Source organism: Azolla caroliniana, unplaced genomic scaffold (assembly GCF_043228905.1).
Source record: "Azolla caroliniana isolate FFs.n. ecotype wild unplaced genomic scaffold, voAzoCaro1.0.p SCAF_14, whole genome shotgun sequence".
NCBI classification, from domain to species: domain Eukaryota; kingdom Viridiplantae; phylum Streptophyta; class Polypodiopsida; order Salviniales; family Salviniaceae; genus Azolla; species Azolla caroliniana.
Genome location: NW_028230449.1, coordinates 3,749,734 through 3,776,554, shown reverse-complemented (window position 1 = coordinate 3,776,554; position 26,821 = coordinate 3,749,734). Strand labels below are relative to the sequence as shown.

General features: G+C 42.4%; 1 protein-coding gene across 4 annotated transcripts; it reads right to left on the bottom strand.

Annotated features, from left to right (window-relative positions):
• Positions 1-1,032: 1,032 nt before the first annotated feature.
• On the bottom strand, positions 1,033-10,466 carry LOC147855315 (uncharacterized). 4 transcript variants are annotated; one of them, XM_087330197.1, is made up of 8 exons: positions 10,379-10,466; positions 7,124-9,570; positions 6,883-7,000; positions 6,602-6,675; positions 5,466-5,704; positions 2,644-2,730; positions 2,456-2,555; positions 1,033-2,370 (listed from the first exon to the last, which is right to left on the bottom strand). In XM_087330197.1, the coding sequence occupies exons 2-8, from the start codon at positions 9,560-9,562 to the stop codon at positions 1,855-1,857; spliced, it is 3,573 nt and encodes a 1,190-aa protein (XP_087186323.1). In that variant the 5' UTR covers positions 9,563-9,570; positions 10,379-10,466; the 3' UTR covers positions 1,033-1,854. The 4 variants fall into 4 exon arrangements, with proteins under 4 accessions (XP_087186323.1, XP_087186324.1, XP_087186326.1 ...); XM_087330198.1 differs by lacking the exon at positions 10,379-10,466 and adding an exon at positions 9,644-9,684; XM_087330200.1 differs by lacking the exon at positions 10,379-10,466 and having other exon boundaries at positions 7,124-9,314; positions 9,466-9,602.
• Between the last annotated feature and the right edge of the window lie 16,355 nt (positions 10,467-26,821).

The window sequence follows — 26,821 nt, the reverse complement described above, 5'->3', positions numbered from 1 at the left end:
GTGTCCAATACTGCATGCAAGGTTTGTTCTAATATTGGAAGAGAATTGCAGAGTTCACGTGCTGTGTAACATGCACTGCTGAAGCATTAGGCCTGCTTGCAAACAAAAAGATAGAAATATGTACGGCCACAGCTGGAATGCTAACAATGTTTGGGAAGCCTATGAAATATCCCAAGTGGATCAATTCCGACCATGTGGATCAAAAAATCTCTTTGTGCTTACAACTTACTTTGTTAGTGCCTCCAACAAATATATGATATTCAGCAGTAAAACATAATCATTGTACAATAAACAATTATCTTCTGCTGACACTTCCTGAAAAACAGCACTCCAAAACGTGATCAAAGCTATTGCACCTATAATGGGTAACCAAAATGTCTTGTTCATACTGGCACTCATCAGTAAAAGCCACTGTACAGTGCAATTACTAACACAACATCTATTAAAAGGACCACTAATTGGTTAGTGCTTGTGCATATTCGGAAAAATGAAGGTATATATTTTACCTTCACATCAGGGCACCAATGCAGAAGTCAGACCAATCTCTTCTATGATGTCTTATATGAAATCCACTGATATTCACCTCTCATAGTGCTTAGGTGACATCATGTAACATACCAACCTCTTACTGTCCTCTTATCACAAAATAAAATCAATAACCTAACAGTGATGCTAACCTGAGAAATAGCAAAGTTTACCCATAATCACATTTCGGAATAATAACATCTATCAGGCAAATGAATTGAGTCACAGTACCTTGTCATAGTATTATAGTACCATCAATACCCTAGAACCACCAACCCCTTGTACCACTAAGGCAGAAAATAAAATGGAATGAACTGTTGGATACTAGTTTGCAAAATATTGATAAATAATCATTGACACCATCTGGCAGATACAAATTTAACCACACTTTTCTGACACAGTAGTAAATCGCACTAGATTTTCTCTATCACCCACTCTTGAATTTTAAAAGTTAATGCCAACATAAAATCAATATCATGGATATCTTATGTTTTGAATAAAATGACGTTATGCCAAAAGATGATTATATTCTGGAGTCAATAATACTAAGCAACAAGGCTTTCTGGATTAATAAAGATAAATCTCAAATCTTTTTGAAATATATTAGCCAGAGAATGAAAATAACCCCAAAATTTACCTGGAGCTAAAAGGTTAGTCTTACTGATTTACAGACGATGACAAAAGTCAAAAATGAGATAAAGATTAACCAGCACTTTTTTACAAGGGAACATATTTGAGGATTCGGATGCAGACAAACATATCAATGCATCAATCATAATGTAAAACTTGGAGTGCAACCTGCAAGGCTCTCCAAAATGTTTCCAATTTAACAATATATTAGCGATATGTGCACCTGGCAGTTCTATCATCTTTTGAATGAAGTGCCTTCTTCGAACAATTAAGACAATTCATTGCCAGTTCTTCAGGGAGTACTACGCTTCCCATTTTGTGTGCTTCCTTCCTCCTTGGGTGTAACTTAGCAGCAAGAAAATATCACTTGTCTAAAATCTTCTCATCCAAGTTGAGGAACAATCAGAGAGGTAGTGTTTTCCATCATTGTTTTACTAACTTTCTGGCCCATAACAATTTGAGAAACTTTCTAAACAAGAAGTATTGAACCAATAGTTACTAATTACTCTAATTTTCAAAGGCTACCACCGCCTGTGTGCCTGGTTTTATCTCAATCTCTCCACTGATATTCTGCTGCAAGGTTACACTGGAGCTTTCCCTAAACATACCACAGATTAATTCCATCGCTACAATCAATCAGATGATCATATCAGGATTTTCAATGCTTTTGGAACAGTCCTATATTTTCCCATCATCATTTTAGGTAAGTGTGGAATCTGACTCTTTATTCTGCTCAACCTTTTGTGTCAGTGCTGAAACATTTTCATTCTTCTGCCCATCAGTTTGTGTTAGTGCTGAATCTGATTCTTTCTGGTCATCAGTTTGTGCCACACCTGAATCTGATTCTTTTTTCCGTGTCAGTGCGGGATCTGAATCTTTCATCTGCTCATCAGTTTCTCTCAGTACTGAATTGGATTCTTCCTCCTGCCCATTATTTTGTCTCCCCACTGAATCTGATATTTCCTTCCGCTCACCATTTTCGCTTGGTATTGAATCTGATTCTATCTTTGGCCCCACTATTCTATCTGTCTTACATATTCCCATCAAAGACTTCTGCAACAACTCAGTTCCAGGAAATATCATCATGCTCAAATCTCTAATTTCCAACCGCTGGGATGCATCCAAAGGTCTGAAACCAAATGCTTGTGTCCAGGTATCAAAGAGTTCAGGAATTGCAGGCAAAATGAAGTTGTGCACTTCTAGGGAGCACAAAAGCTGTAAACACATAAACAAAGTGAAGATCCTGAGATTTATATAAATATCTGTTTCTTTCACAGGAAAGAATGAGTAGAGAACCCACATCCTCAATAACACCAACAAGCAGTCTACACATGCCTTGCCGACGGTACTTTTCTCGTGTACCAATAAGTGGCATTTCAGCTAGTCGTGCACCATGAATCCTATAGAAAAGCCATAAAGAACTATGATATTCTGTGTGACATGAGTGACTACATATTAGTAAACAAACGTGAATGTTTAACATTATACCTTATTGTTGCAACCGAGATAATTTCGCCATCCCTCTCTAAAATGGCTGTGTAAAACCCCGCATAATTTAACCGATCAAATTCCAACCTATAATATAAGATTCACTTCAATCAATGCTTCCATGCAAAATAGCAGCAGACAGCTTTCTCCTCTTCCTACATAAAACTTTGAAATCTAGATCTGAAATTACAAGGATATATTGAACAAATCCAAAAGACCTGTTCTGTTATGAAAAGCCAATAAGAGATCACTTGTATAAAACTAAGAAGTTTAATGATTGCCCAAGCGCATCAACATTGCTGTATGTGTCAAATCAACTAAGTTGAGAAATGCACAAATAATTTAAGTTAAGAGTTCATAATGACAGGATTTTGAAGTATCACACTGAAGTAATATTTCTTTTAATAATGACTTTCACATCACTGAATGGGGTCAAGTTCCTTAACAAGAAAAACGTGATCATAATATGGGAATCCAGTCTTATCAACTCTTGGACACATCAAAAACAAATAGAACTATTTAACTTTAAGCCTTTGATACTTAGCTACATCAAATTCATGAGCTTGTGCGTTGGCAATATAGATTGAACTACAACTTATGAATACTCTATAAGCATTTGACTATAGAGCTAGCTCCAATGGTAAAAAGATTATTGTATAGCTTATCATTACTTCCCAATATAAATTGAACAACTTATGAATACTCTATAAGCAGTTGATTATACAGCTAGGAATGCCTAACTGAAAATTACTTTGCCAATAACTTAAGTCTTAGCACAGAATGCCTTTATTCATATACAACATAGGATTTAAATTGTGAATGACTTCCGCCCATTAGATCTGAGGAGTAGCATAGATCTTCGTAGTGTTGGAAGTTACACATTAATATCCTTGCTCTTAGAAAACCAGTAATCTTTCAGTAAAATTAATTCATTACAGGAAGTGTGCAAGAGATACCCAACAAAAAATTGATATAGATTTCCCAAGTAAAATATTCTGATTGAAATTCATGGAATGCTTATAATTCACCAAATTTTTAATAGATTGGGTTGGGAATCTTCCTCATTCCACGGATTTCCAATTCTCTTGTTATAGACAACAAAAATGTATGTGTATCAGTCAGAGGACCTTAATAGCTATCCATGGCTTGATGGATAGTCCATTTCCCTTCTCCGCTCAGTGGGCTGAGTGAGTAGCATAGCAAAAATAACTCGATCTATCTATTGTTGGAAGCTACACAATATGTATGCATATCAATTGAAGGCACTTAATAACAGTATTAATGGCTTTATAGGTAGACTCTGTTCCCTTACCTGCTCGGAGGGCTTAGGGAATAGAATAACAAAAAAAACTCGATATATCCATTGTAGGAAGTGTCACGCTGATATTCTTTCTCCTCGAGAAAACTGCCTGTCTTTCATTCGATTTCAAATGCAAAGTAACCTCAAGATCGCAATGAAAATTTCATCCTTGAAAACATCTCAAATTTCTAAGCTTCTTCTGGAATCTTTCAAGTTTCAATTAATAGAATCCTCTTGATCCCTTGAACCTTGGTTTCACCTTTAGCACATGTCATTTGTTGTCAACTTGTCATTTGCTCTCCTTACCCACCTTGACATTTGGCAACATAACCAAAATTTGCCTCATTCAATCTTTGTTGCAGCCCTTTCCCCCTAGTATTTCTCAGCTGGGAAACAACTCTTGAGTGCTGAAATCCTACATACTTCCTAGCTGAATTGAGGTATCTCTTGGGTAAAATCATCATTACAAAGAGATTCTTCACTTCTTTTTGAGACCTTAATATATCCTTCTTTTTAACTCGAAGGGAAAATGTGTTATGTTGCAGAAATTGACCTAAATAGGGATTTGAGCTGACTGTGTTTCTAGAGTTTCAGCTCTAGCTTATTGTATTCTCTTTGTCAACATCAATCCCTTGCTTGTTCAGACCAATCTAGAATTCCTAGATGTATAGGTCAATCCTTAATAGAGTCTACAATTGTAAACTGTTGATTCTTTTGCATACCACCCAAGGTAAAATTTTAGCTAAATTGGTGTTTGGCATCTGTATGGAAATGACATTATCTGGCCAGACAGATGGATTATCACCATAAGCCTTTAATGAGTCTAAATTTATAAGATGTTTCTTCATTCGCATACGATTTCTACCAAGGTGAATATTTAGCTAAATTGGTGTTTAACATCAGTATGGAAATTACATAATCTGGCTGTGCATATGGATTATCACCACCATCATTTTCCCTTGCTCTACCCTTGTATATAGCTGCCATCTTTGCCCCGTTTTATGTGCTCCATTCTTTCATTCTTTCTTTCTGTTTATAAAGGAGAATGTAGTAAGCTCTCCCCAGTTGTCAGCTACTCTTCCTCTTCTACTTCTTGCCATAAACTTTCACAGAAAAAGGGTGGTCTGCAATGTGAAGACACTCAAGGGATTTGTGTTTATCTTTATTTTGTAGGAGGAAACACATTACTAACAAGGGTGGGAATAAGTCTCATTTTCCTTGATAGAGGCTTTTATTATGATAAATGGGCATTAACTGCCCCTTAATATTCACTAACACAACACTAAGCACTGTAAAAGAAAAACGCGAAACAAACAAGAGAATTTAAACAATATGCAGATTTATATTTACAAGCCTATGTTCCTCGGATACATCACAAAATACTGAAACTAAAACAAGCATTGCTCAAATGCAAAGATTATGTTTTTCAGACAGAGCACTCGATGCAATCAATAAGAAAAATGCATAAACCCTCATCAAAATATGCATAAGAAGCAAAAAAAAAAAAGTTAAAGGAACATACCAGCGGTTGTACAAAGCTTGTGTGATCATGTCAATGTTTGTACGAGGATCAATCATAGGATTAAAGCACTCCTTTATGACAAGGAGTGCCACTGCAAGTTTACAATGTTGTTCCACTCTCATTTTGATGTCATTAGGCTTGGCTTCCCTATCTTCATCCATGCATCGCAGTATACTCCATGACAGCCCTCCAGCCAGAGGGTGTGCAACGCCAACAAGCTGTCTTAAAGTAGAAAAGATCTGCTAACAAGAGTGATGAAACATCAATCATATTTCTCACTTGAGAGAAAACAGTAATAATAATAAGAATATTAATCAGGTTTCAGATATTTATTCACCATTATTATCATTACATTTACATGAAAGACGTCTCAACAAAACTTTCATTTCTAGACATCCATACCAGCTGTAGTCAAAACAATAATACTGTTCATATTACAGCATTTTGGACACAGTGATCTGTTAGTGGCAACGTTATATTTCAAATTAAAGGCCACTGTTTCATTTTCAACATGATGATCTGTTATTGGTAACGTTATATTTTTTTTGGAAAGGTTACTGTTCCATTTTGGTACTGAGATTATGTTAACAGTGCATTCTACTTACTATTAACTCTTTTAAGAGCATAACTTTCCAAAGTCATTGGAATCTTAAATAATCTTCAGAAACTCTATGGATCCTTTTGAATTGTTGATTGCATTACATGTGAACGTTACCTAATTATGTTAGAATATTCACATACAAATTAATTGTATAATTTTTTCTCATCACAGATTATAAAATAGATTATTATCTACCACAGATTCTAATTCCTAAAAGGAAGATAAACTTCTCATAAGTGCACTCAACAAAGTCCTAATTTGATTTTAGAACGAAAAAGAAGCTGCCAGACCTAGCAAACAAAATCAGGGACACATGCCTGAGCTTAAATAAATATAAATGAGAAAGAAAGAATGACACATTAACATCATTTAAGACGCCAAAATGGCCTTGAAACAGAACATTACATTTTAAAATATTGTCTCATGTGAAGAACATACCAGAATAAATATAAGTAAATTAGTCATACTGACAAAGGGACCAAAAGAAAACAACTAAATTAGTAAACTTCCTTCAAGAAAGGTTTCAAAAGTGTACCTTTTTACATGCAGGACTACAAAAGGACAGTTTTCCTGCCATTATAGGACCGCCTTCCAAACAAGAAACATGATCTGTCAAGACAGTTGAAATAAAATTAGAAAAGAAAAGCCCAAAGCTCTATTGCAATTCAAATAATTATGCATGTCCTTCAACTATGGGGACAATTTGAACATGCCACACATACTTTAACTCTTGAAAATCAACCGCAAACATTTTCACCATCGTGTGCATAAGGCAACAATATTTCAGAAGAGATCTTGATAGAAAGTGGCACCTACAGCGATGTTCACACTGCCTGCATTGAACCATCGTCAGCTCCTCTTCTTTGCTATGGTTGGTACCTCCACAGGTGCCACATCTACACTTGGGACAATACCACGTCCCTTCTGGAATGCTCTGTATGATAATGTTCATGTATTAAATCCTTGTAACGATACTTTAAGTGTCAACAATGCCACAGTTATTTCTGACAAATGACATGAAATTAGCAATCCTCTGAAGGAATAATACAACACTCACGGAAATCCTTAGGCATGACATGTGGAATGTAGAAGGACATCGATCACAGCAGATTAAATCCCCACCATCCCCACATAAGATACAGGTATCGTCATTTGGGTCAGCTACACTAACTCCAACATAATTTTGGGTCTTGCTAGCTTCCAATTCAGCTGCCCAGGCTTCTAATTGATAGTTTAAAACAGAACTTCCTGATGTAAAAACTAGATCACAGAGTGGTTTTCCAGCATGCGATTCAAATGCGGAGCTTGTGTACACTTTTTTGCAGCATCTACACAGGATCCCCTCTCGGGTCACTACCCCTTCCTTCAATGTCTGATTGCTACCACAACTCACACAAAAAATCTTCTCTTTTTCTCGCATTGCACCTCTACCTATCATCCACGAAAAGATTGTCTGTTTTCCATTGCATGATGACTCATCTACGCCATCAACACCAGATCTTCCCGGGCGAACCTCAAGCCTAAAACCAGTTCGTGTTCTTGCCTTCTTTCCCTTTTTAGATGACATCTTTTCCTTTCTGAACTTAGAAGTACCTTTGGAAGCAGATTTATATGAACCCTCTTTTCGCTTCTTTTTTTGGAGACTATCAAAGACAAGTAGATTTTCAGCTTTAGATACTCTAAGTCTTTCTTGCAAACCCTTCCTTGTTTGTTTCCATTGCATCATATCCTTCTCTGCTTTGACAGCTTGCACTTGTTTCAGAGTGATGTTGTTACTCAAGGAGGTTCTGTCCATTTCCGTCGAGACATTCGAATTATTTAGTTTCCGCTTTTTCCCATCTCTTTCATCAAAAGGGGTTGGTAACTTAGAAGCTTGCAATGCTTTCCTTTCTTTAGCTTTACTGGTGATCCTTCTCAAAAGCCCCAGGTCACCCAACAATATGTCTGCCAATTTAGCATTTGTAACTTCCACTTGCCTAACAATATCATGAATACTTGTACAAGAAAGATGACACATTTTCTTGAGAGCTGATAGTAGCCGTTCATCTTCCCCAAACCCGACTAGTACTTGTTCCAATGTACTCTTATCAACAAGACTATGTATTCTTCCCTCATCCAATATTTCCTCTTCATCATCTACCAGATCGTTTGAACTCTTATCACTCTTAAGAGCCTCCCATGCTTTTGGGAGAGACCAATAAATATGACCTTCTGGTGAAACATACACTGAATCATTATAATTTCTACTCTGCCTTGGCCTTAGTTCTATCTTGAAGCCAGCCTCAAGAAGGGCCTCTTTCGCAATATCCCGCACTAGTTCCTTTGGAGTTCTTGCCTCATTCATGTCAGAGTCTGCATGTAACTTCCTTGGTGTTGCAAAATAATTGAAATGACAATTTGACCTTGAATTTTTCATCTCTTTAGAATGAGATTCTTCACATAACTGTCTTCGTGTGTCTACACAAGCAAGGTCACAAGTTGCTCGTGGCATTTTTCTCTCTTTAGAATGAGATCCCCCTTGGAGCCATTTTGGTGTCTCACGAAGTGCTCGCAGCATGTACTTACATTTTCTATGATTATCTGCCGCATTCATTCTATGATTATCTGCCGCCTTCTTCAGCCCTGATGGTTGTTCCGCTGTTTTCCTTTTCAAAGATTCAGCCTGTTTTTTAAGAAACAAGCGGTCTCTGAAAGACCTTAGGGTCTCTCCTGTACACTCACTGTCACTTTCAGGTTCATGATCATTTTTCTGTTTACTCTTCCAGGACTTATCTTGCAAGACACTGTTTTCTTTTATATTATTCCCCTGTGAACTGCTCCTCAAAGAATCAGCATGTGCCCTTCGAGGAGATGTCCACCTTTTGAAATCCAGGTTCTTCTGATCCGTGGCAAGGGGTTTGGATTGTTTTCTTTGTCTCACGTCAAACCCATCCAGCAGTCTTGGTCTTTGATTCCCTGAAGTCTGCACCTTGCAAGAAATTGTCTTTCCTTGTTTACCCTCTTTCCACGATGGCATATCTGAAAAAGGAAGGTTTTCCTCATTCCCATCCACACTGGATTGTGTTGATTGTGAGATGGCATTGCAAACGCTGTTGTCTCTGTCGTTCTCAGGTACGAAGACAGATATATCATGTGAGTGATCTTGTGAAACACTACTAGAGAACAGAGATGCAGTAATAGGTGAATTTAACTCTAGTTCACAAACACCCATCGCCGCATCTTCATATCTTCCACTTTCTGCATGGCTACTGACAGCAACAAAACCTTCACTTGCGACAGAAGATAAGGCTACATTCTCTCCCTCTAGCAATGATTCATAAATATCAACACTAGTCCTTTCACACTCTAAATCGCCACAACTCAGGTCTGAAACCCTAGGAAAAACATTTGACTGTATACCATCAGTAGCTGTCATCTGTAGAGGCTTTTCTCTGATGTCCCAGTCAGTGCTTAGTCTCCTTAATAATACTTCTACATGAAGGGTACACGCAGACATCCCTGCATCTAACAAACAAGAACCAAAATATCTTATGACCAGCATTGGGTATGACTTTGCATTATTAATTTATTCTCATACTTTCTCACATAGTTGGCATCACAGAACGATTTTTTTTTTGTTAGTTTTCTAGCTCATCTTCATGTCCAATAAAACATATGCAGGAGGTTCTGATTCTGTTCGCAGCAGTCTCATCGATAGCACCTCTTCTCTAGGAGAAGTTAAAAAGCTCTCTTTTTTTTTCAGGACTAAAAGTGCACAGGTTTTGAAGCATCTAGCATACGGCAAACAGAAGAAAACTCAATATACACATCAAGGGACATTGTGCATTGTAAGAAATAGATTTGGCGAATACTTGTTCCTTTTCCCTGCATTTTTTAACTGTATCATTCTGTTTTTTTTCTCCTGCATTATTAACCTTATGAATACTTCTGAGAGAATATACATTTGGCGGCATAATATAATGCTATGGTCTCATCACCTAGGTGCCCCACAGACTGTGAAGAGAAGATAGATAAACATAGTGAGAACTAGCTATGACAATGTGCCAAAGGCAGAGAGAATAGGGGGAAAGGAAAAAGCACAGAAAACTTGTGCCGGAACAACATAGCCCATAAAATTGCGTTGCTCTTTGCTTTCTACTACTGAGTGAATAAAGGGGAGGATGCATCGGAGTAAAATGTGTTTAGCCTACCCTAACAGAGGAAAAATCTGAGTTGTTTGGATTACAACGAAAACAGGAAGAGGCGAAAAGAAAGAATAGAGCGAAGAGAGAACCAAAACAGATGAAGGCAGAGTGGAGGGGAAGAGACTTACTTTGAGAAGCTCTGCAGGGATCGAGTTCATCTGGCGGATACTATGCATCCATAGCCCAACAACACCCATATCTCTGTGCAGAGGAATGAAAACCTTCTCTGTCTTCTGCAGAGCACACATAGAGACTAGAAACAGAGAGACAGAGACAGAGACAGAGATCCTTTTCAAATTTCACCGACCCAAAAACGCAGTTCCATGCAAAACACAAAAACCCCTCTCTCTCTCTCTCTCTCTCTCTCTCTCTCTCTCTCATCGCCCCCGCCGGTGATGACGTCACCGCCGTCACCGTCACCGTCGCCGTCATGTCTCCGTCAACGTTGAACGAGTGCATACATATTCCGTCAAATAAGAAGAAGCAAAAGAAGAAGAAGAAGAAGAAGAAGAAGAAGAAGCCCTGCCAAAGAGAGAAGACGTGAAAAGCACCCGCCCTCCGATTCTTATCATTAAACTCTTTCCGAAGATGATGGTCTCCACACACCGGCCATTAGCAATAGGCCTGGTTCGGTTCGGTTTCGGTGCCTTGAAACCAAACCAAACCCTTTATATAAAACAAAAACCAAACCAAACCCTTTATGAACATTCGAACTTTTTTAACCAAACCATTTTTTTAAAAAAAGTAAACTAAAAACCATTTAAACCAAAACTGTTTAAGGAAAAGTTAAAACCAAACCGAACCATTTAATAAAAAAGTTTAAACTTAACCACATTTAAGTCAACCTAATTAAAAAATTAATTAAATAAATATACACAAAATTAAATAAGCATTTATGTTAAAATCAATCAATAAGATTAATTGAGCCATTAGATTAAATAAACAATTAAGTTAAGTGAATTAAACCAATGAAAAACATTAATTAAACCATTAAATTACATAAACATTTAATGGATAAAAAAAGATAGCCCAAAAACCTATAAACCCTAGTTTCAAAACCAAACCAAACCGTTTATTATTAATTAAAACCAAACCGAACCATTTAATTATTTTGGAACTTATAAACCTTTAAACCATGGTTTAACGGTTCTGTTCGGTTTAAGCCGAAACCGGGCCCATTGCTACCGGCCATACAGGTTTATATGTCATCATGAACGAACATGTCACCTCATGGAGAGGGGGGGGGGGGGGCACACACACTCCATTGCATGCTCCCGCCCCCCGAATGGTAAGCATGTTGTGCTTCAAGCCCTGTTGTAGACTTAGGTGCTTTTGGTCATTGATGACCCCTTCTGCGTTCCATGCCAATCTCCGATTCTCTCTTGTAATCCCTACTCCCTTGCCTGATGCATTTGTCTTCTTACTTCCCGGTTCATTATTATTGTTGGGCTCAATCATGGCAGGTTTCAATTGGAATTACATTTCTTTTTGTCGGGAGTGTTTTCCAAGCTTTCTCCTTGATTATCTTATTTACGAGTAGAACGTCTCACCCAATGATCCACATTGTCATGCAATGGGTCAGCACCAAGTGGTATGTCTAAATCATCATTATTAGGTTGTTGTCCATTATTTTCAGCATTATTACTTGGCTCCATATTCCCCTTACGATCCTCATCTTGTTGTCTGTCCATCATCTTCCGGCTCCAAAACCATTGGATCATCAATCTTTTCAGTCCTTTGCGGTGCATCCTGATGGTCAAAACTCGGTCTAATAGGTGGTTAATCATGCTGAAATCCAACCCTTTTATGGACATCTTTTGAGGCATACTCGTTTTTAAGCAACCTTGCCTCATTGAAAACAACATCTCGGTTGCGTATAACCTTCTTGAGCTAGGGTATCCAAATCTTGTAGCCCATTTCGCCTTCTTCACCATATCCCATGAAGAGGCCTTTAATGGACTTGGCATCAAGTTTGTTTCTCAGCTCATGCCTTATATGTACAAAAACCTCGTAGCCAAAGACACGGTAAGTGATCATATGAAGCAGGTTTGCCAAACCAAACCTCTTTAGGGATGTCACCTTTTAAAGACACATGAGGGGATCTATTGCATACATGTATTACAGTTTTGAGTGCCTCTCCCCAAAATCTATGAGGGAGATTAGCGGTGGACAACATGCATCTCACCCTCTCACAAAGTGTCCTATTATAGTGTTCAACCACACCATTAGAAGAGAGGTTGTATGGAACAATAAGCTTTCTCTTAATACCCAAAATTTCACAAAATTTCTTGAATTTACCACTTGTATACTCACCACCATTGTCCATACGCAAATATTTTAGTTTTTTGCAAATACAACAAAGGCTTCATCCTTAGATTTAAGTAATTGATCCCATATTTTTCTAGAGAAGTCATCAACAAATGAAATAAAATACATAGCGCCCCCCATAGATGTGGTTGGCATTCTAGACACATCAAAATGAACAAGATCAAGTACACCAAACTTACAAGGCACACTAGAGTAAAATGAACACTTCACTTGCTTTCCATATAATTGGCATTCATTACAAAAGTCAAGCTTTGTACCTTTAGCATCAAGCTTCTTTAGATTACAAAGCCTAGTGAGACCCTTTTGGCTCATATGGCCAAGTCTCTTATGCCACAACTCCATATGTGAGTGAACTTAGCCAAAGCAATAAACTTGCCTCATATAGCATTTCCTTGTAAACAATAAAGAGTTCCCTTCTTTGTGCCTTTCACAATCAACCTTGAACCTTTTTTCATTTTCCATGATCATCTCTCAAAGAGAATGTTATAACCATGCATATCCATTTGACCCACAGAAAGCAAGCTCTTCTTGATCCCTGTTACATAATGCACATTATGCAAAACCAGCTTATTAGTTCCATTTGTAGAAAAATGCACAGTGCCAATACCCTCAATGGAACATGCATGATTGTTTCCAACGTATACATGGCCATGGCTTCCTGCAATAAAAGTAGAAAAACACTCTTTTGATAGGAATCACATGAAATGAAGTACTTGAGTCAACTATCCATGTTTGGGCCAATGCATCATTGATGGTCAACAAAGCATTAATAAAATCATTCTTAGTGATGCACATGTCTTGTGAATGAATATTTAGAGAGGCATCATATGCATAAGTATCATCAGCTAAAAAAGTGGCACATAAAATCTCCTCAACATCTAACAACTCCTCTATGATTACATTAGAGGCCAAATTGGCCTTCTCTTTGTCTTTTGACTGTCATGTGCATCAATCTTGTCCTTTTTCTTATCTCTAGAATTCTTCTTTCTTTCAAGTTCTGCTTTGTAATAGCGGCAATCAGGTTTCTTGTGGCCTTTCCTACCATATTGATAACAGGTTACATCATTGCTTTTACCTTTGTTGCTATTTCCCCTTTCCTTGCTTCTACTTTTGTTCTTGTGTACATAGTTACTTCTCATATTTGTCCTACATCTAACCGTGTTGGCTGATCTGCCACCTTCTCCACTTGCTTTTCTCAGGATCTCTTCATTGAGTATGGAACCCCCAGCACCATCAAAGGTCAAGTTGGGGTTATTAGGCAATGAGACTACCAATGTCTCCCACGTGTAAGGTAGTGTCATAAGCAAGAAAATGGCTCTAAGCTTGTCATCAAAAGGAGCCATTCTTGAGTCCTGCAATTGTGATAAGGTGCCTGTAAACAAAGACAAGTGTTCAACTGCACTCTTAAGAGTCATCTAGCTGCATGCCAACAAGCTTTCGCATTAGATGTACTTGATTAACATGCGTAGTATTTTCATATGTAGCCTTCAACTTAGCCCATATTTTGGAAGTAGCGACCAAGCCCTTGAGATTTACCAAAATCTCATCAGAAACAATCTTCTTAATATATGTGACAACCTTTTTGTTCAAAATCCACCATGCATCTTCTGACATGTTCTCTGGTTTTTCTACCTCCAATGCTTTGTCACAATCCTTCAAAAGGATAATTCCTTGCATTCTCTCCTTCCACAAGTCAAACCCTTTCCCTCAAATCATCGAATCTCAAATCAATTCTTTACATTTGAGGATGATGATGCCATAGTTTCATAGTGAAGAGGATAACTTGTTGGAATTTTAGGTCAAATGCACCAAAATCAGAGACTAACCTCAAGAAATAGTGCACCATAGCTCCAAAAGGTTACAAGAGCAATTTCAGGCACAAAAACTTATCTCTAAATTTTCTGCACAAAGAATTTCAGAACCTTACTCTGTGCTAAAAAACAACTAATGTTGTTGTTTTTTACCTCAGAGAGCATACATAAAGCTAATACTCAACTTTTCAATGCGTATAGGAGCAAAAGCCCCAAATTTTAGGCTCTATTTTGCAGAAACCCTACTTTAACTTGTATATCACCTAAAAATAGCCTATTATGGATTGTTGCGACACCCAAGAAGTTCCTCGAAACTCTGGGGCAACGTTCTTTGCAATGAAACTGGAGCTTCTAATGGTAGAATACCTTATCTTTTCTGTACAACAACTGTGCAACCGTTTTGAAACCCTAAATCTGCTCTGTTACCAGTTGAAAGGGTCAGAAATTGTCAATAGGGTTGAGGAACACTTAGGGCTTTAGGTGTAGGAGTAGAGTGATGGTTGAAAAGATAGAGAGAGAGACCCAAAAGTTTTTAACTTATGTTTTATATGACCCATTTAGGGTTGGGCAAGTTCACACTAAACTTGGCCCAAAAATAACGAAAAAGTGATAAGTGACTTTTGGCCTTTATGAATAGCCCTATACACATGTACACACTATAAGGGGGTTATTTAGGGCCTTTACCCCAATAGACAATGTCTCAAGGTACCCTAATGAAAGGGGTAGCTATGGCCCTTTATATATAGTCAAACACCTAAGGCTCCCATACCACCACATATGATAGGTCCTTACTAGTTTTCCCCAGTCCCTAGGATAATTGGTTTCCCAACGATCCTACCCTTAACCCATTGAAATTAGATTTAGAATTGGTCCTTAGGGTTATGCCTATATTGTCAACAATACTTGACCTTACACATGTACACACTATAAGGGGGTTATTTAGGGCCTTTACCCTAACATACAATGTCTCAAGGTACCCTAATGAAAGGGGTAGCTATGGCCCTTTATATAGTCAAACACCTAAGGCTCCCATACCACCACATATAATAAGTTCTTACTAGTTTTCCCCAGTCCCTAGGGTAATTGGTTTCCCAACGATCCTACCCTTAACCTATTGAAATTAGACTTAGAATTTGTCCTTAGGGTTATGCCTATATCGTCTGTCATGATATGGCAAGACTCAAACCCATGACCTTAGGTTATATGGGTTGAGCTCTTGACCATTAGATCATCTATTGTAATACGTAGGATATTATTTTCATTTACATTTTATTATAGGAAATTAGTGTATATTCTAGATTTCTCTGGAACATTCTAGAAGCTTCAGGATTACTCCTGAAAACACTATAAAAGAGGGCACTAGGCATTATGTTGAACCAAATTGGTTCAACGCCAGTCTTAAGCCTTTTCGCCACCATTGTATATTCTCTTCACATAATACATATCTTTCTTATCATCACTCTCTATCTCTCTCTTTCTCTCCGTCTCGCTCACTTCTTCCTTCTCTCGAAGAAGTTCTACACCTCTCATAGTACTAATCCTTCGTTTAGTACTAATTCCTTCTCTGTCTTAGTATTGTTCCTGACATCGTCAACAATACTTGACCTTACACATGTACACACTATAAGGGGGTTATTTAGGGCCTTTACCCCAACATACAATGTCTCAAGTGTTAAGCGTCGGAATAACAACACAACCAGTCACGAATAAGAACGCATCAACAAGGACGTAGTACGAAGAGGAAACGGCAAGAGGAAAGGAAAGCAAAGAGACGGTCAAGTGTGAAAGGCCCATACCCTAAACGTGAAAGCTATATAAACCACATAGCAGTGGCTTTGTGGGGGTTCTCCCATTTGTAAAGATCTCCTATTGATTAAAGCTAGAGCTTCCTCTCCTCCTTCTTGTAACCTTTGAGCTTAAGAGAGATTAGTGAAGTATTTAGTTAGAGAACACTAATCTCTCTCCTTATTGGTGCCAGACCTCTTAGCAAAGAGGGTTAATAATAGACATACTCTTCCTTCTTATTGTCTATATCTATTAATCTATTTTCTATGAGAGAGCGCTTGAGAGAGTGAGAGAGATATCGTGCTCAATCATTTGCTAATCGTTGAGTGAGTGTGAGGCTCGGAGGTATCCGACAACCATCTCCGCCCGATTCACCATCAAGAGGGTATACGTCGGTCCGAATCCCGCCACGATATCGAGGAGCTTACTCCATCGATACATAGATCCTTAACATCTATTTGGCGTCGTTGCCAGGGATACGACCGACACTTGAAGCCTATTTTCGAGTAGTCAAAAACTCGGAGGCAAACCACTCAACGAAGGAAGAAATCGCAAGAGAACCACCATTTTCTGTTTTTCTCATTATTTCATAGTTTAATTAAGTCCATTTTCTGTTTTTTCTCATCATTTCATAGTTTAATTAAGTCCATTTTCTGTTTTTCTCATCATTTCATAGTTTAATTAAGTCCATTTTCTGTTTTTTCTCATCATTTCGTAGTTTAATTAAGTCCATTTTCTATTTTTTTCTCATTATTCCATAGTTTAATTAAGTCATTTTTTTGTTCATTCGCTCGGTTAACATTAAACATTGTGGAGATTGGGCCGTTATAGGGCAAGCATAATCACCGTGAGTCTCACGGCTACGATCACTCCACAGGTCACGAAACGACCGTTGGCACCAAAAAGTTTGAATTTCCCATGCAAAGTTCGTCGAAAGAACAACCTTCAACGAAGATTCAACCTTTGACGAGGACCCAAAGTTCGTCGAAAGAACAACCTTCAACGAAAATTCAGCCTTTGATGAAGATTCAACCTTCGACGAAGATTCAGCCTTCGACGAATATACATGTTACCTGGACGACAAAGGAGCAGAGAGCAGAATGTGAAAGGGATGGTTATTCGGAATATATTTAATTAAGTAGATTAGATTATAATTATGTAGTGAACGGACGGACCGGAATCGGTATGCTGATCCGGATCCGGACCGATTCCAAACAGGTGCCGGTTGGCACCGTTTTGTACGCAGCACCGGTGACCTATATAAAGGCTCGGTTACAATGTATAACTTTAACGGAGAATTAATATAAGCTTGTTGTTTTATCTTCACGTATTGATTACCGTTCTGAATTAATTGTTATATCTTACGCGTGTATTAAGTGTATGCCTTATTGCTAAGTAGCTAATTAAGTCGAAGTAATCGTTGTGTCTTAAGTTATCTCGCCGTAACACCCTTTGGTGAAGTGTCTTCCGGAGACACCCTGTGTTAGGCCATTGTCCAGCCCTAACGATTAACACAGTTTTTGGCGACCACAATTCTTGCACAATCGCAACGAACAACGACGGGAATGGATGACGCGACCAATGAACGACCCGGTTACGGAGCGAGCAAGGCGACTTGCTGAACGACTGAGGAAGCGAGAGGCTTTCCAGCAAGTGGCAGAAGAAATCAGAGCGGATCGCTCATTTTCGAAAGTGATCCGAAGAGTGGCCAAGGAATCACTTCGGCTACCACAAAACGCCTACCCGGACGAAGGAAGCAGCCTAAGCAGCCTCCGGGAACGAGAATCCCTTCTCCGGGCATTGGCAACGGGGGAAGGCGAATCCGAAGCATTTTTGGCATTTGAATCAGGTTTGGACGGGGAATATAACGCGCAGACGAACTACCGCAGCAGTAACGACACCCTAGGTAGACTAGAGGACGAGGAGTCAGATACTTTGCCGACACCAGAACCCGAATCGACAAGGCTGGAAACTCCGGTACCAGAAGTTGACCACACTCCGGAACCAAAAGTCGACGACGAGAGACCTTCGACACTAGAAGTTGAGGAGGAGAAGCCTCTGACACCACAAGAGGAGCAGGAAAGACCTCCGACGGCGATAGAAGACTGGGGAAAACCTCTGACACCACTGGAGGAGGAACGACCACCGACACCACCAGCCCGTGTACCGACACCGGACAACGATATGTCGTTCCAATATCCCAGATACTGCGGTGATCTGGACACGGAAGCCCACGTCCATGCGTTTCAGCAGACCTGGGAAGCGAACCATGTGTCCCAACGCTTAAATGCAGTCGAAGAGGAACGCTCAAAACGGGCAGAGTTCGGCATGACCTTGGAGGGACCGGCCGCCAGATGGCACCGAACATAGGATCCCAGCACCATCCCCACGTTTGAAACATTAAAGGCAAAATTCTTGCATTTCTTCCACAAGGAGATGGCCAGTGGGAAATGGTCGACTTATTTTACAGTATCCGGCAGGAACCAACAGAGAACATCCAATAGTTTGTCATCCGGTTCCAGTGGATACACAGTCAGCTCAGCCACTCCAGAAGTCACACAATGGAACGATGTGAGTATAACTTGTTAAATCGACAAGCACCACCGGTCCGGCAAATTGAACCACGGAGCAACCGGGAGGAAGAAGAAGAACGTTGGTGGCGAGAGGAGCGCTACCGGCCGGCACAAGATGTCCGGTATAGCGACCGAAGAGACGCGTATGACCAGTATGATAGACAGGATAGATACTGGGACTATAATGGACGGTATGAAAGATATAACTGGGATCATTCCCCTGGTTACAACCACCGACGGGACGACTATGGCAAGGATGAAGACCAGCCCCGACAAGGATACCGCAACAAAAAGAATTTCAATAAGAAACGTCATTTCAACAAAAAGGGGGGTCATCCACGAGAACCGGAAAAGGGCGCTCCGAGCAGCCAACCAGACCAAAACCAAGCACTTGCCCCTGGTCCGCCACCAAGCACACACGTTGAATCTAGCAACGCTCGGAAGCCGTACTGCTATTATTGCCGGCAAGAGGGTCACTATAGTAATCAATGTCCGGTGAAGAGCTACGACAAACGACCGACGGTGAACATGGTAGCCGCGGAAGTTGCGGACATACAACAAGTCACTACAAGATCAAAAGGCAAAGCCACGGAGTGGGAAACTCAAGAAGCCATCCGGAAGCAGGCAACCGAATGGGTGAAGAAGGCAAATGAACGGAATGCGGCTGAGCTCGAACAACAAAAGGAGAATGCCGAAGAGTTCACCGGCCTGGGGCAACCTGAAAACCCAACATGGCAGGTGTTACAAGAATGCCAAATCATGCTGCCGTTAGGACGGCTATTGCAACTGGTACCACGGTTCACGGAAGGACTGAAGACCAGAAGGACGGCATCTGACACACCACCGACTCCGGCATTCTTTTCAAATCCAGAGGAAGGACTGGCAGTGGTGGACACAAGCAGTCTAGCAATCACAACCATCGTGAAGGGAAAAGAGCTACCTGACACGATTATCGATGGAGGATCCGGCGTGAACGTGATCAGCCTCCGAACGTGTAACACGCTAGGAATCTAGGACTGGGAACTGTGTCCGTCTTGGCTTCGGATGGCGATCACTAGCTCAGTACGGCCGACCGGATTAATACGCGATCTGGAAGTGACCATCGGGGGTCACACATTTCGCATTTCCGCAGTAGTTCTCCAGCTACAAGCTCAGGGAGCTTACCCACTATTGTTGGGACGGCCCTAGTTAAAAACGGCACACATAAAGCAAAACTGGAGGAAGAACATAATTACGTTCCGGCGTGGAAAAGCGAAAGTATGAGTACCGACTCAACCACGATCCGGTACCGGCAATGAATCAACGCTGCTATATGCGGAATGTGTTAACATGCTGGAAGGATTGGCGGACGAAGAGGTCGATCAATACTTACAGGAAAATCCGAAGATCGTACCTCTGTTCGAGATTGATGTAGTCGAAGTAGTATCACCGTACCTACTGCGACCGGACGGGACCGACGAGGAACCGGATAAAGAGGCAATCCGGGAATTATGGCAAGCACAGGAGGCACTGGAAAAAGAAATGGCAGTATCACAGCGTGTGAAAGCATCCCAACTAGAAGAGGTAAACCTAGGTACCACAGAGGACACAAGACCGGTGCACATCGCCAAGGAAATGACTTCGGACAACAAAATGACAATGATCACACTCCTAAAAGAATTTCGTGATGTGTTCGCCTGGTCCTACAAAGACATGTCGGGACTCGATCCTCAGTTATATCAACACCAGATACATCTGAGCAAAGACGCCAAACCAGTAGCGCAACGACGTTACTGGATGAACCCAAATTACACAGCAAAGGTCAAAGAAGAAATCGACAAGTTGCTGAGAGTGGGCTTCATCTGACCGGTAAAGAAAGCCATATGGCTCAGCCCGATAGTGGTAGTACCCAAAAAGAACGGTAAGATCAGAGTGTGCGTTGACTACCGGAAATTGAATGCGGCTACGGTAACAGACGCCTTCCCACTTCCATTCACGGATGGAGTCCTGGATGCAGTCGCCGGTCATAAGGTGTACAGTTTTCTGGATAGTTTTAGCGGCTATAATCAGATTCGGATGCACCCCGCCGACCAGGAGAAAACCGCTTTTGTCACCGAATGGGGAGTCTTTGTTGCCGTAGTGATGATGTTCGGACTGAAAACGGCACCGACAACCTTCCAACGGATCATCATGGAAATTTTCGGGGAATTCATTCCGGCATTCACGCAGGTATTTTTGGATGACTTCACTGTTTATAGCCAGGAAGGGGATCACCTTCAACACCTCCGATTATGCCTAGAAAAATGTAGGGTTTACCGACTAAGCCTGAACCCAGCAAAATGCGTGTTCGGAGTAACCAACAGAGCGTTACTGGGCCACATAGTCAGCAAGGACGATATCGCAGTAGATCCGGACAAAGTAAAAGCAATCATGGAGGCATCGACACCAGCCACGGCAAAGGCACTAAGCCGGTTCTTAAGACAAATTTGGTGGCATAGTCGAATGCTCTGGTATCTGGCAGACCTGGCTACACCATTGCATGCCGTAGTACATCGGACACCGTTCCGATGGACGTACACAGAAGACCAGGCTTATCGGGCACTAAAAGTACTGTTGTCACAAGCGCCGGTGGTGCAACCTTCGGATTGGTCCAAAGAGTTCCATGTGTTCATTGACGCGTCCGACATTGCAATCAGGAGCGCACTGATGCAACTGACAGAACCAAAATGGTACCGACCAGTCTATTATGCCAACCGGAAGTTGTCCCAAGCGGAATGTAATTATTCCACGACGGAAAGGGAGGCTTTGGGAATGATCTACAGTGTCACCAAGTTTAGACACTATTTGTTGGGAAGGAAATTTTCCTTTCACGTAGATCATTCGGCGCTCCTCTATTTGGTGTCCAAAGCATCACTCACCGGTAAGCTAGCCCAGTGGACATTACTACTGCAAGAATTCGAGTTCGAGATATTCCACCGACCTGGCATACAACATGCGGTAGCGAACTATTTAAGCCGGCTAGATTCCGGCGAAACCGGTGACGGAGTCCCAGACGACTTTCCGGATGCAGAGCTGTTTAGAGTCACAACAGAAACGACAACGGACAGTTCAGTCGCAGAGGAAGACAAGTGGCTCACCAATATGCACCAATTTCTGAGCACCGGTTTACCTCCGGAGGAGATGAACAGAGACGAAAGGAAACGCTTAGCAGTTCAAAGCCGACACTTCTGTCTATTGCAGGACACACTGTACCACAAAGGCGCAGATGGCATATGGCGACGTGCAGTGCACAGTGACGAAAAGGAAGTAATATTGCGCGAGGCACACTGCGGCGTGGCCGGAGGACATTATGCCGGAGACGCTACGGCAAGGAAAATATGGCAGAGTGGACTATGGTGGCCTACAACATTGAAAGATGCAGTTTGGTACGCTAAAGAATGTGACCTATGTCAACGAATGGGGCAACCAACCGAACAAGCTAGAATGCCTCACCAACCCGTGCTACCAGTAGAACCATTTCAGAAATGGGGGCTAGATTTTGTCGGTTCGTTCAAACCACCGGCAATGAGAACCGGCAACCGGTACGTGATCGTCGCTACGGATTACTGCACGAAATGGGTGGAAGCGAAAGCACTACGCGACAACACCGCGGCATCCACGACAAAATTTTTATATGAATGCATCTGGTGCCAATATGGATGTCCGATAGAGCTCATAAGTGACCAAGGTGGGCACTTCTTAGGGCAAGTAGTGGAAAGTTTGATGACATTTTATGCGGTGGTGCACAAACGAAGCACTCCCTATTATCCGCAAGCCAACGGATTAGCAGAGTCAACAAATAAAACACTACAGAATATCCTGCGGAAATTCGTCAATGAGAACCGAACGGATTGGGATACAAAGCTGCACAGTGCACTTTGGGCCTACCGAACGGCATATAAAACAAGTATCCGCACAACACCGTTCCGCTTAGCATTCAGATTAGAAGCAGTGATGCCGATAGAGTTCCAGGTCCCGAGTTTACGAATACAGATTCGGGAACGCCTAAATGAGAAGGAATCAGAAGCTATCCGGTTGAATGCGTTGTGTGAATTGGAAGAACACCGGCTAGCCAGCATCATGCACCTAGAACTAGAGCAGCGGCGAAGGAAGGCGTTCGTGGATCGTCACTGAAAAGGGAATGAAAAGATGTTCGGCATCGGTAAGACGATACTCGTGTTCCAGACCCGGATGGGTAAGATGCCAGGAAAGCTACGGTTTCGGTGGATCGGACCATACTGGATTACGCGAGAGTTCAACGGTTCCTACCAATTAGGGACACTCGCCGGCGAGGTTATGGGTAAATGGGTCAACGGGTTCCGACTCAAACCATACAATGGACCCATGCCAAGAAACCCATTTGAACAAGTGAAGGGCGACACAGAACCGGACACCGGTAAGTTGGAAGCGCCGGCAAGCAGTCTAGCGTCCGGCAAGGATCATAATCCGGATAGGGGTCCAGTTGCTAATTAGCAAAACCATTTATCAAAAAAAAAAAAGAAAAAAAAAGAAAAAGTAAAAAAGAAATCAAATCAAATCAAATCATAGTAAATCATGCAAGGGCGAGGGGTGAATGGACACATGCAAAAAGAAGGAGTGAAAAGGCACTTTGAAAAGGTACGTAGTGGGCTATTAATAGGGTATTAAACCGCCGCCACATGGCACGCCATTCTATTTTAGTACATGACGTGCACATGCGCGGGTAATGAAAAAATAAACAGGCACCAACATGCAGCAAGAAGACCCCCGCCACATAGAAACCCTCACATTTCACAAACAAAGGAGCACAAATGCAGACAGGCAATTGAAGATCAGCAGACGCAAACCCACGCACACAGAGACTCCTCACACACAACCCTCACCAGCGCTCACCGACCTCGACGAAGCCATGGACTGCCAAGCACTCTCTGAAGCAGCCAAGAAGTGGCTAAGGCAACACGGCTTAGAGGGTTTCCTCACCATCATGGAGGCGCCACCCCACCGGGAGGCGGAGAAGATAGTCAAAGAAATCGACAAGGAGATGATTACTGAGGAGGCCATCCATGCGTTGATTGGCCTTCCGGAAGGGGGAATCTTCACTATCGACAATCCTACCCCGGAACAACTCCGAAAATACTTTGGGGAATACTCTGTAGCAAGCAAGGCCTACCAGACACAGGGCGGCGAAGATCCTCTCTTTCGAGAGATTGCCCGGGTGCTCCATGAATTCGGACATGTATACCCTCGACCCCCCTGCATGCCCCAGAACTGGGCCGGCTTAATCATAGCCACATATGAAGGCGTGAAGGTGGATTGGGCGGTACTGATTGCGGATGGCCTCTGTGCGGCCATCGACTTAGTCAGAGGCAAAGAGGGTCGGAAGATATGGACGGCGGTGGCGCAATGGCTCACTCTATTGGTGCCACCTATCGAGCCCGTCAAGACCACGAAGCGGGGAAGAACAACCGAAGGCACCCCGAAAACAGCCTCTAAACGGCAACAGTTGTTGGCGTCTAAGGCAACCAAAGGGAGGGTGGCCGACACGGACCAGGCGGCAAAGGAGCGCGCCAACAAGAAGCGGTAGGCGGAAATGCAGGAGGAGCCACCAGTGCGGCCAATCAAGATTAGGCTTAGCCGACTGGTTCAACAAGCGTCGGACCCCTTGGCAGCGAAAATCAACATCGGGACTCAAGAGGAGGAAACAGAGGAGGAACTGTTAGAGCACCTCCAACGGCGCCAGAAGGCAAGCACCTCCGAACATGCCGGGGAGCGTTCGGACCCAAAGAAGGATGGAATGCCTGTACCCCGCCCTGAGCAGCTTGCACCAAGGATGGAACCGGAACCGGTTCGGACAAAATCGGCCAGAGAGCCCCCTGCACAACAACCTCTACCGATGGGTCAGGATACGGCAAGACCCGATATGCAAGCGCCGGAAGTACAATTGCCGACCCCACCGGCAAGCCAAGAGCATTCAGAGGCGGAGCGGCCAATGGAGCCGCAACCAGAACGGCAAAATGGTCACCAACAAGAGCCAGAGTTGCAGCTCGACGCAACTGGACAAAACCGACCACTGGCCAGCGACACCAACAACCAACCCTCTGAGTAGACGCAACAATAGGGCACCGACAAGCAATGTCTCCGGTGGATTGGAGAACAGATTGCCGGAGTGGTACACTACATAGAGGCGGAAGAGAAAGCGCAGATGGACCGGTTGCTCGTCACAACCGGAGAACTAGAGACGGCCCGGTCAAGGATCCAGAGCCTAGAACAAGACTTGGACCTGGCCACAAAAGAATTGGCCAAAATGGCCTTAACCGGACCACAGCTCCAAGCACTTGTGACCCCAGTTGATGTACAAAATAAAGAAGCACCGACACCTGTACATAGCAATAAGACCCCGGAGACGGAAATAGTCCCGGAGATAGTGGCGGCGCAAACAAAAAAGCTTGCTGACTTAAGAGAGGAACTGGCCACATAGGAAGCATTACGCACCCGAGAGCGGGACTTGAAGAAAGCGGCAGAAGAAGAGCAACGAAAGGCTGCTGAGAACCTCCGCTAGGCAGAAGAGAATTTGCGGAAAGGACATCAGGCCTACGACCGGCTGAAGGAGGAGAAAGAGAAGGCGCTATAAGAAAAGGAGAAGCTACGACGAATGGCGGAAACAGAGATCAAAAGGCTGAAAGAAGAACTCCGTCTGTAAAAGGACCGGGAAGACCGCGCTCGCCGACAAGTCAACCAAAAGTTGAAGCAGAAAACCGATGATTTTGAGCACCTACACCGGGACTACAAGCACCTGGATATGGAGCATAAGAAACAAGAGGAGAAGATGGTAGAGCTCCGGCAGGAGGTACATCGGGTTGAGACGGCACAGGCGGAGGAACGGGCTGAAAGAACCACGCTGCTGGAGGAAGTCGCGCAAGAACGGATGGAGCTGCATAAGCAACATTAGGAAGAGAAGGAAAGAGCGACGATGATCTTGCAAAGGCTGCAGAACACTTATCAAATCCAACTGTCACATTACCGGGAGTAGGAGGTGGATACGGTGGCACTCATCAAGCAGTTGAAGGACGAACGGCAAGCCGTGGAGGACAAATAAAAAATGGGATTGGAGCGGATCCAGTTCATTGTCCAGGCATGGAGGAACAAAACCAAACGCTTGATTGACGAAAGCTCTAAGAAATGGTGGGACAAATGGGCAAAGCACACAGCCGAGCTCCGGTTGCTACGGGCGGACGTGGAAAACCGGCAGAAGGATGGTGACGACTGCTACATGCTAACAAAGGAGGACTTCACCGCCGTCAGAGAGGAGTTAGCCGAAGATTTTGTAACTCTGGTGGAGGAGCAGGCAGCAGTGGTCCGACAACTTGTAGCCCAGCTAGATGATGATCGACTGGATGCTCAAATCTAGTTTGAGAGCTATGAGCAGACCAGGCTACGAAGAGAAGAATCAAAGCAGGCGGCGACCGTCAACCTCAGCGATGAGGAGCCCTCATCGGAGCAAGGACCGGACGGAGACAAGGCCAGGACGAGTCAACCGGAGTCAAATCTGGCGGAGTAGCTAATGGAGGAATCACCGCTACAACTGTCGGTACCGGGAGCCGAACATACGCCCGCTCAAGAGCAACAGTCGGAGGAGCCGCAGCCACCGCAGCAACAACAACAACAACAACCACAATAGCAGCAACAACAACCGAATTCCGAACAACCATTGGATACCCTGGAATAGAGTATTCTAGACATCTTGGATGAAGGCTAAGGGCCCGATAGTGGGATTCGACGTACAAGGTACTGTCCCACAGGCGTGCCATGTGTTACCCGGTCGGCAAAGGAGCAGAGACCAGAATCTTCACACACTATGTAAAAAAATAATGAAATAATTATTATAGATTAGATTAGTAGCTTACTATAGAAAGATGGATATACTCAAGAGCTTCAAAACGTATTTACTATATACAAAATGGAGAAATACATATCAAGTTATGTGAAAATGAAGTTTGAGAAGATAGAGAAATTAGAACTATCCCACATAGATAGAAAACTTAAGGCCCTGACTATATAAGCACCTTGAGCTCCCTCA

What these genes read in the sequence shown, in the direction of transcription:
- LOC147855315 (XM_087330196.1), bottom strand. Translation starts at nt 9,607, where the DNA reads ATGCTGGTCATAAGATATTTTGGTTCTTGTTTGTTAGATGCAGGGATG. An exon ending in GTAGTCCTGCATGTAAAAAG is followed by an intron (nt 5,705 to 6,601) that starts GTACACTTTTGA and finishes TCTTGTTAGCAG; the next exon opens with ATCTTTTCTACTTTAAGACA. An exon ending in ATCTCGGTTGCAACAATAAG is followed by an intron (nt 2,556 to 2,643) that starts GTATAATGTTAA and finishes GCTTTTCTATAG; the next exon opens with GATTCATGGTGCACGACTAG.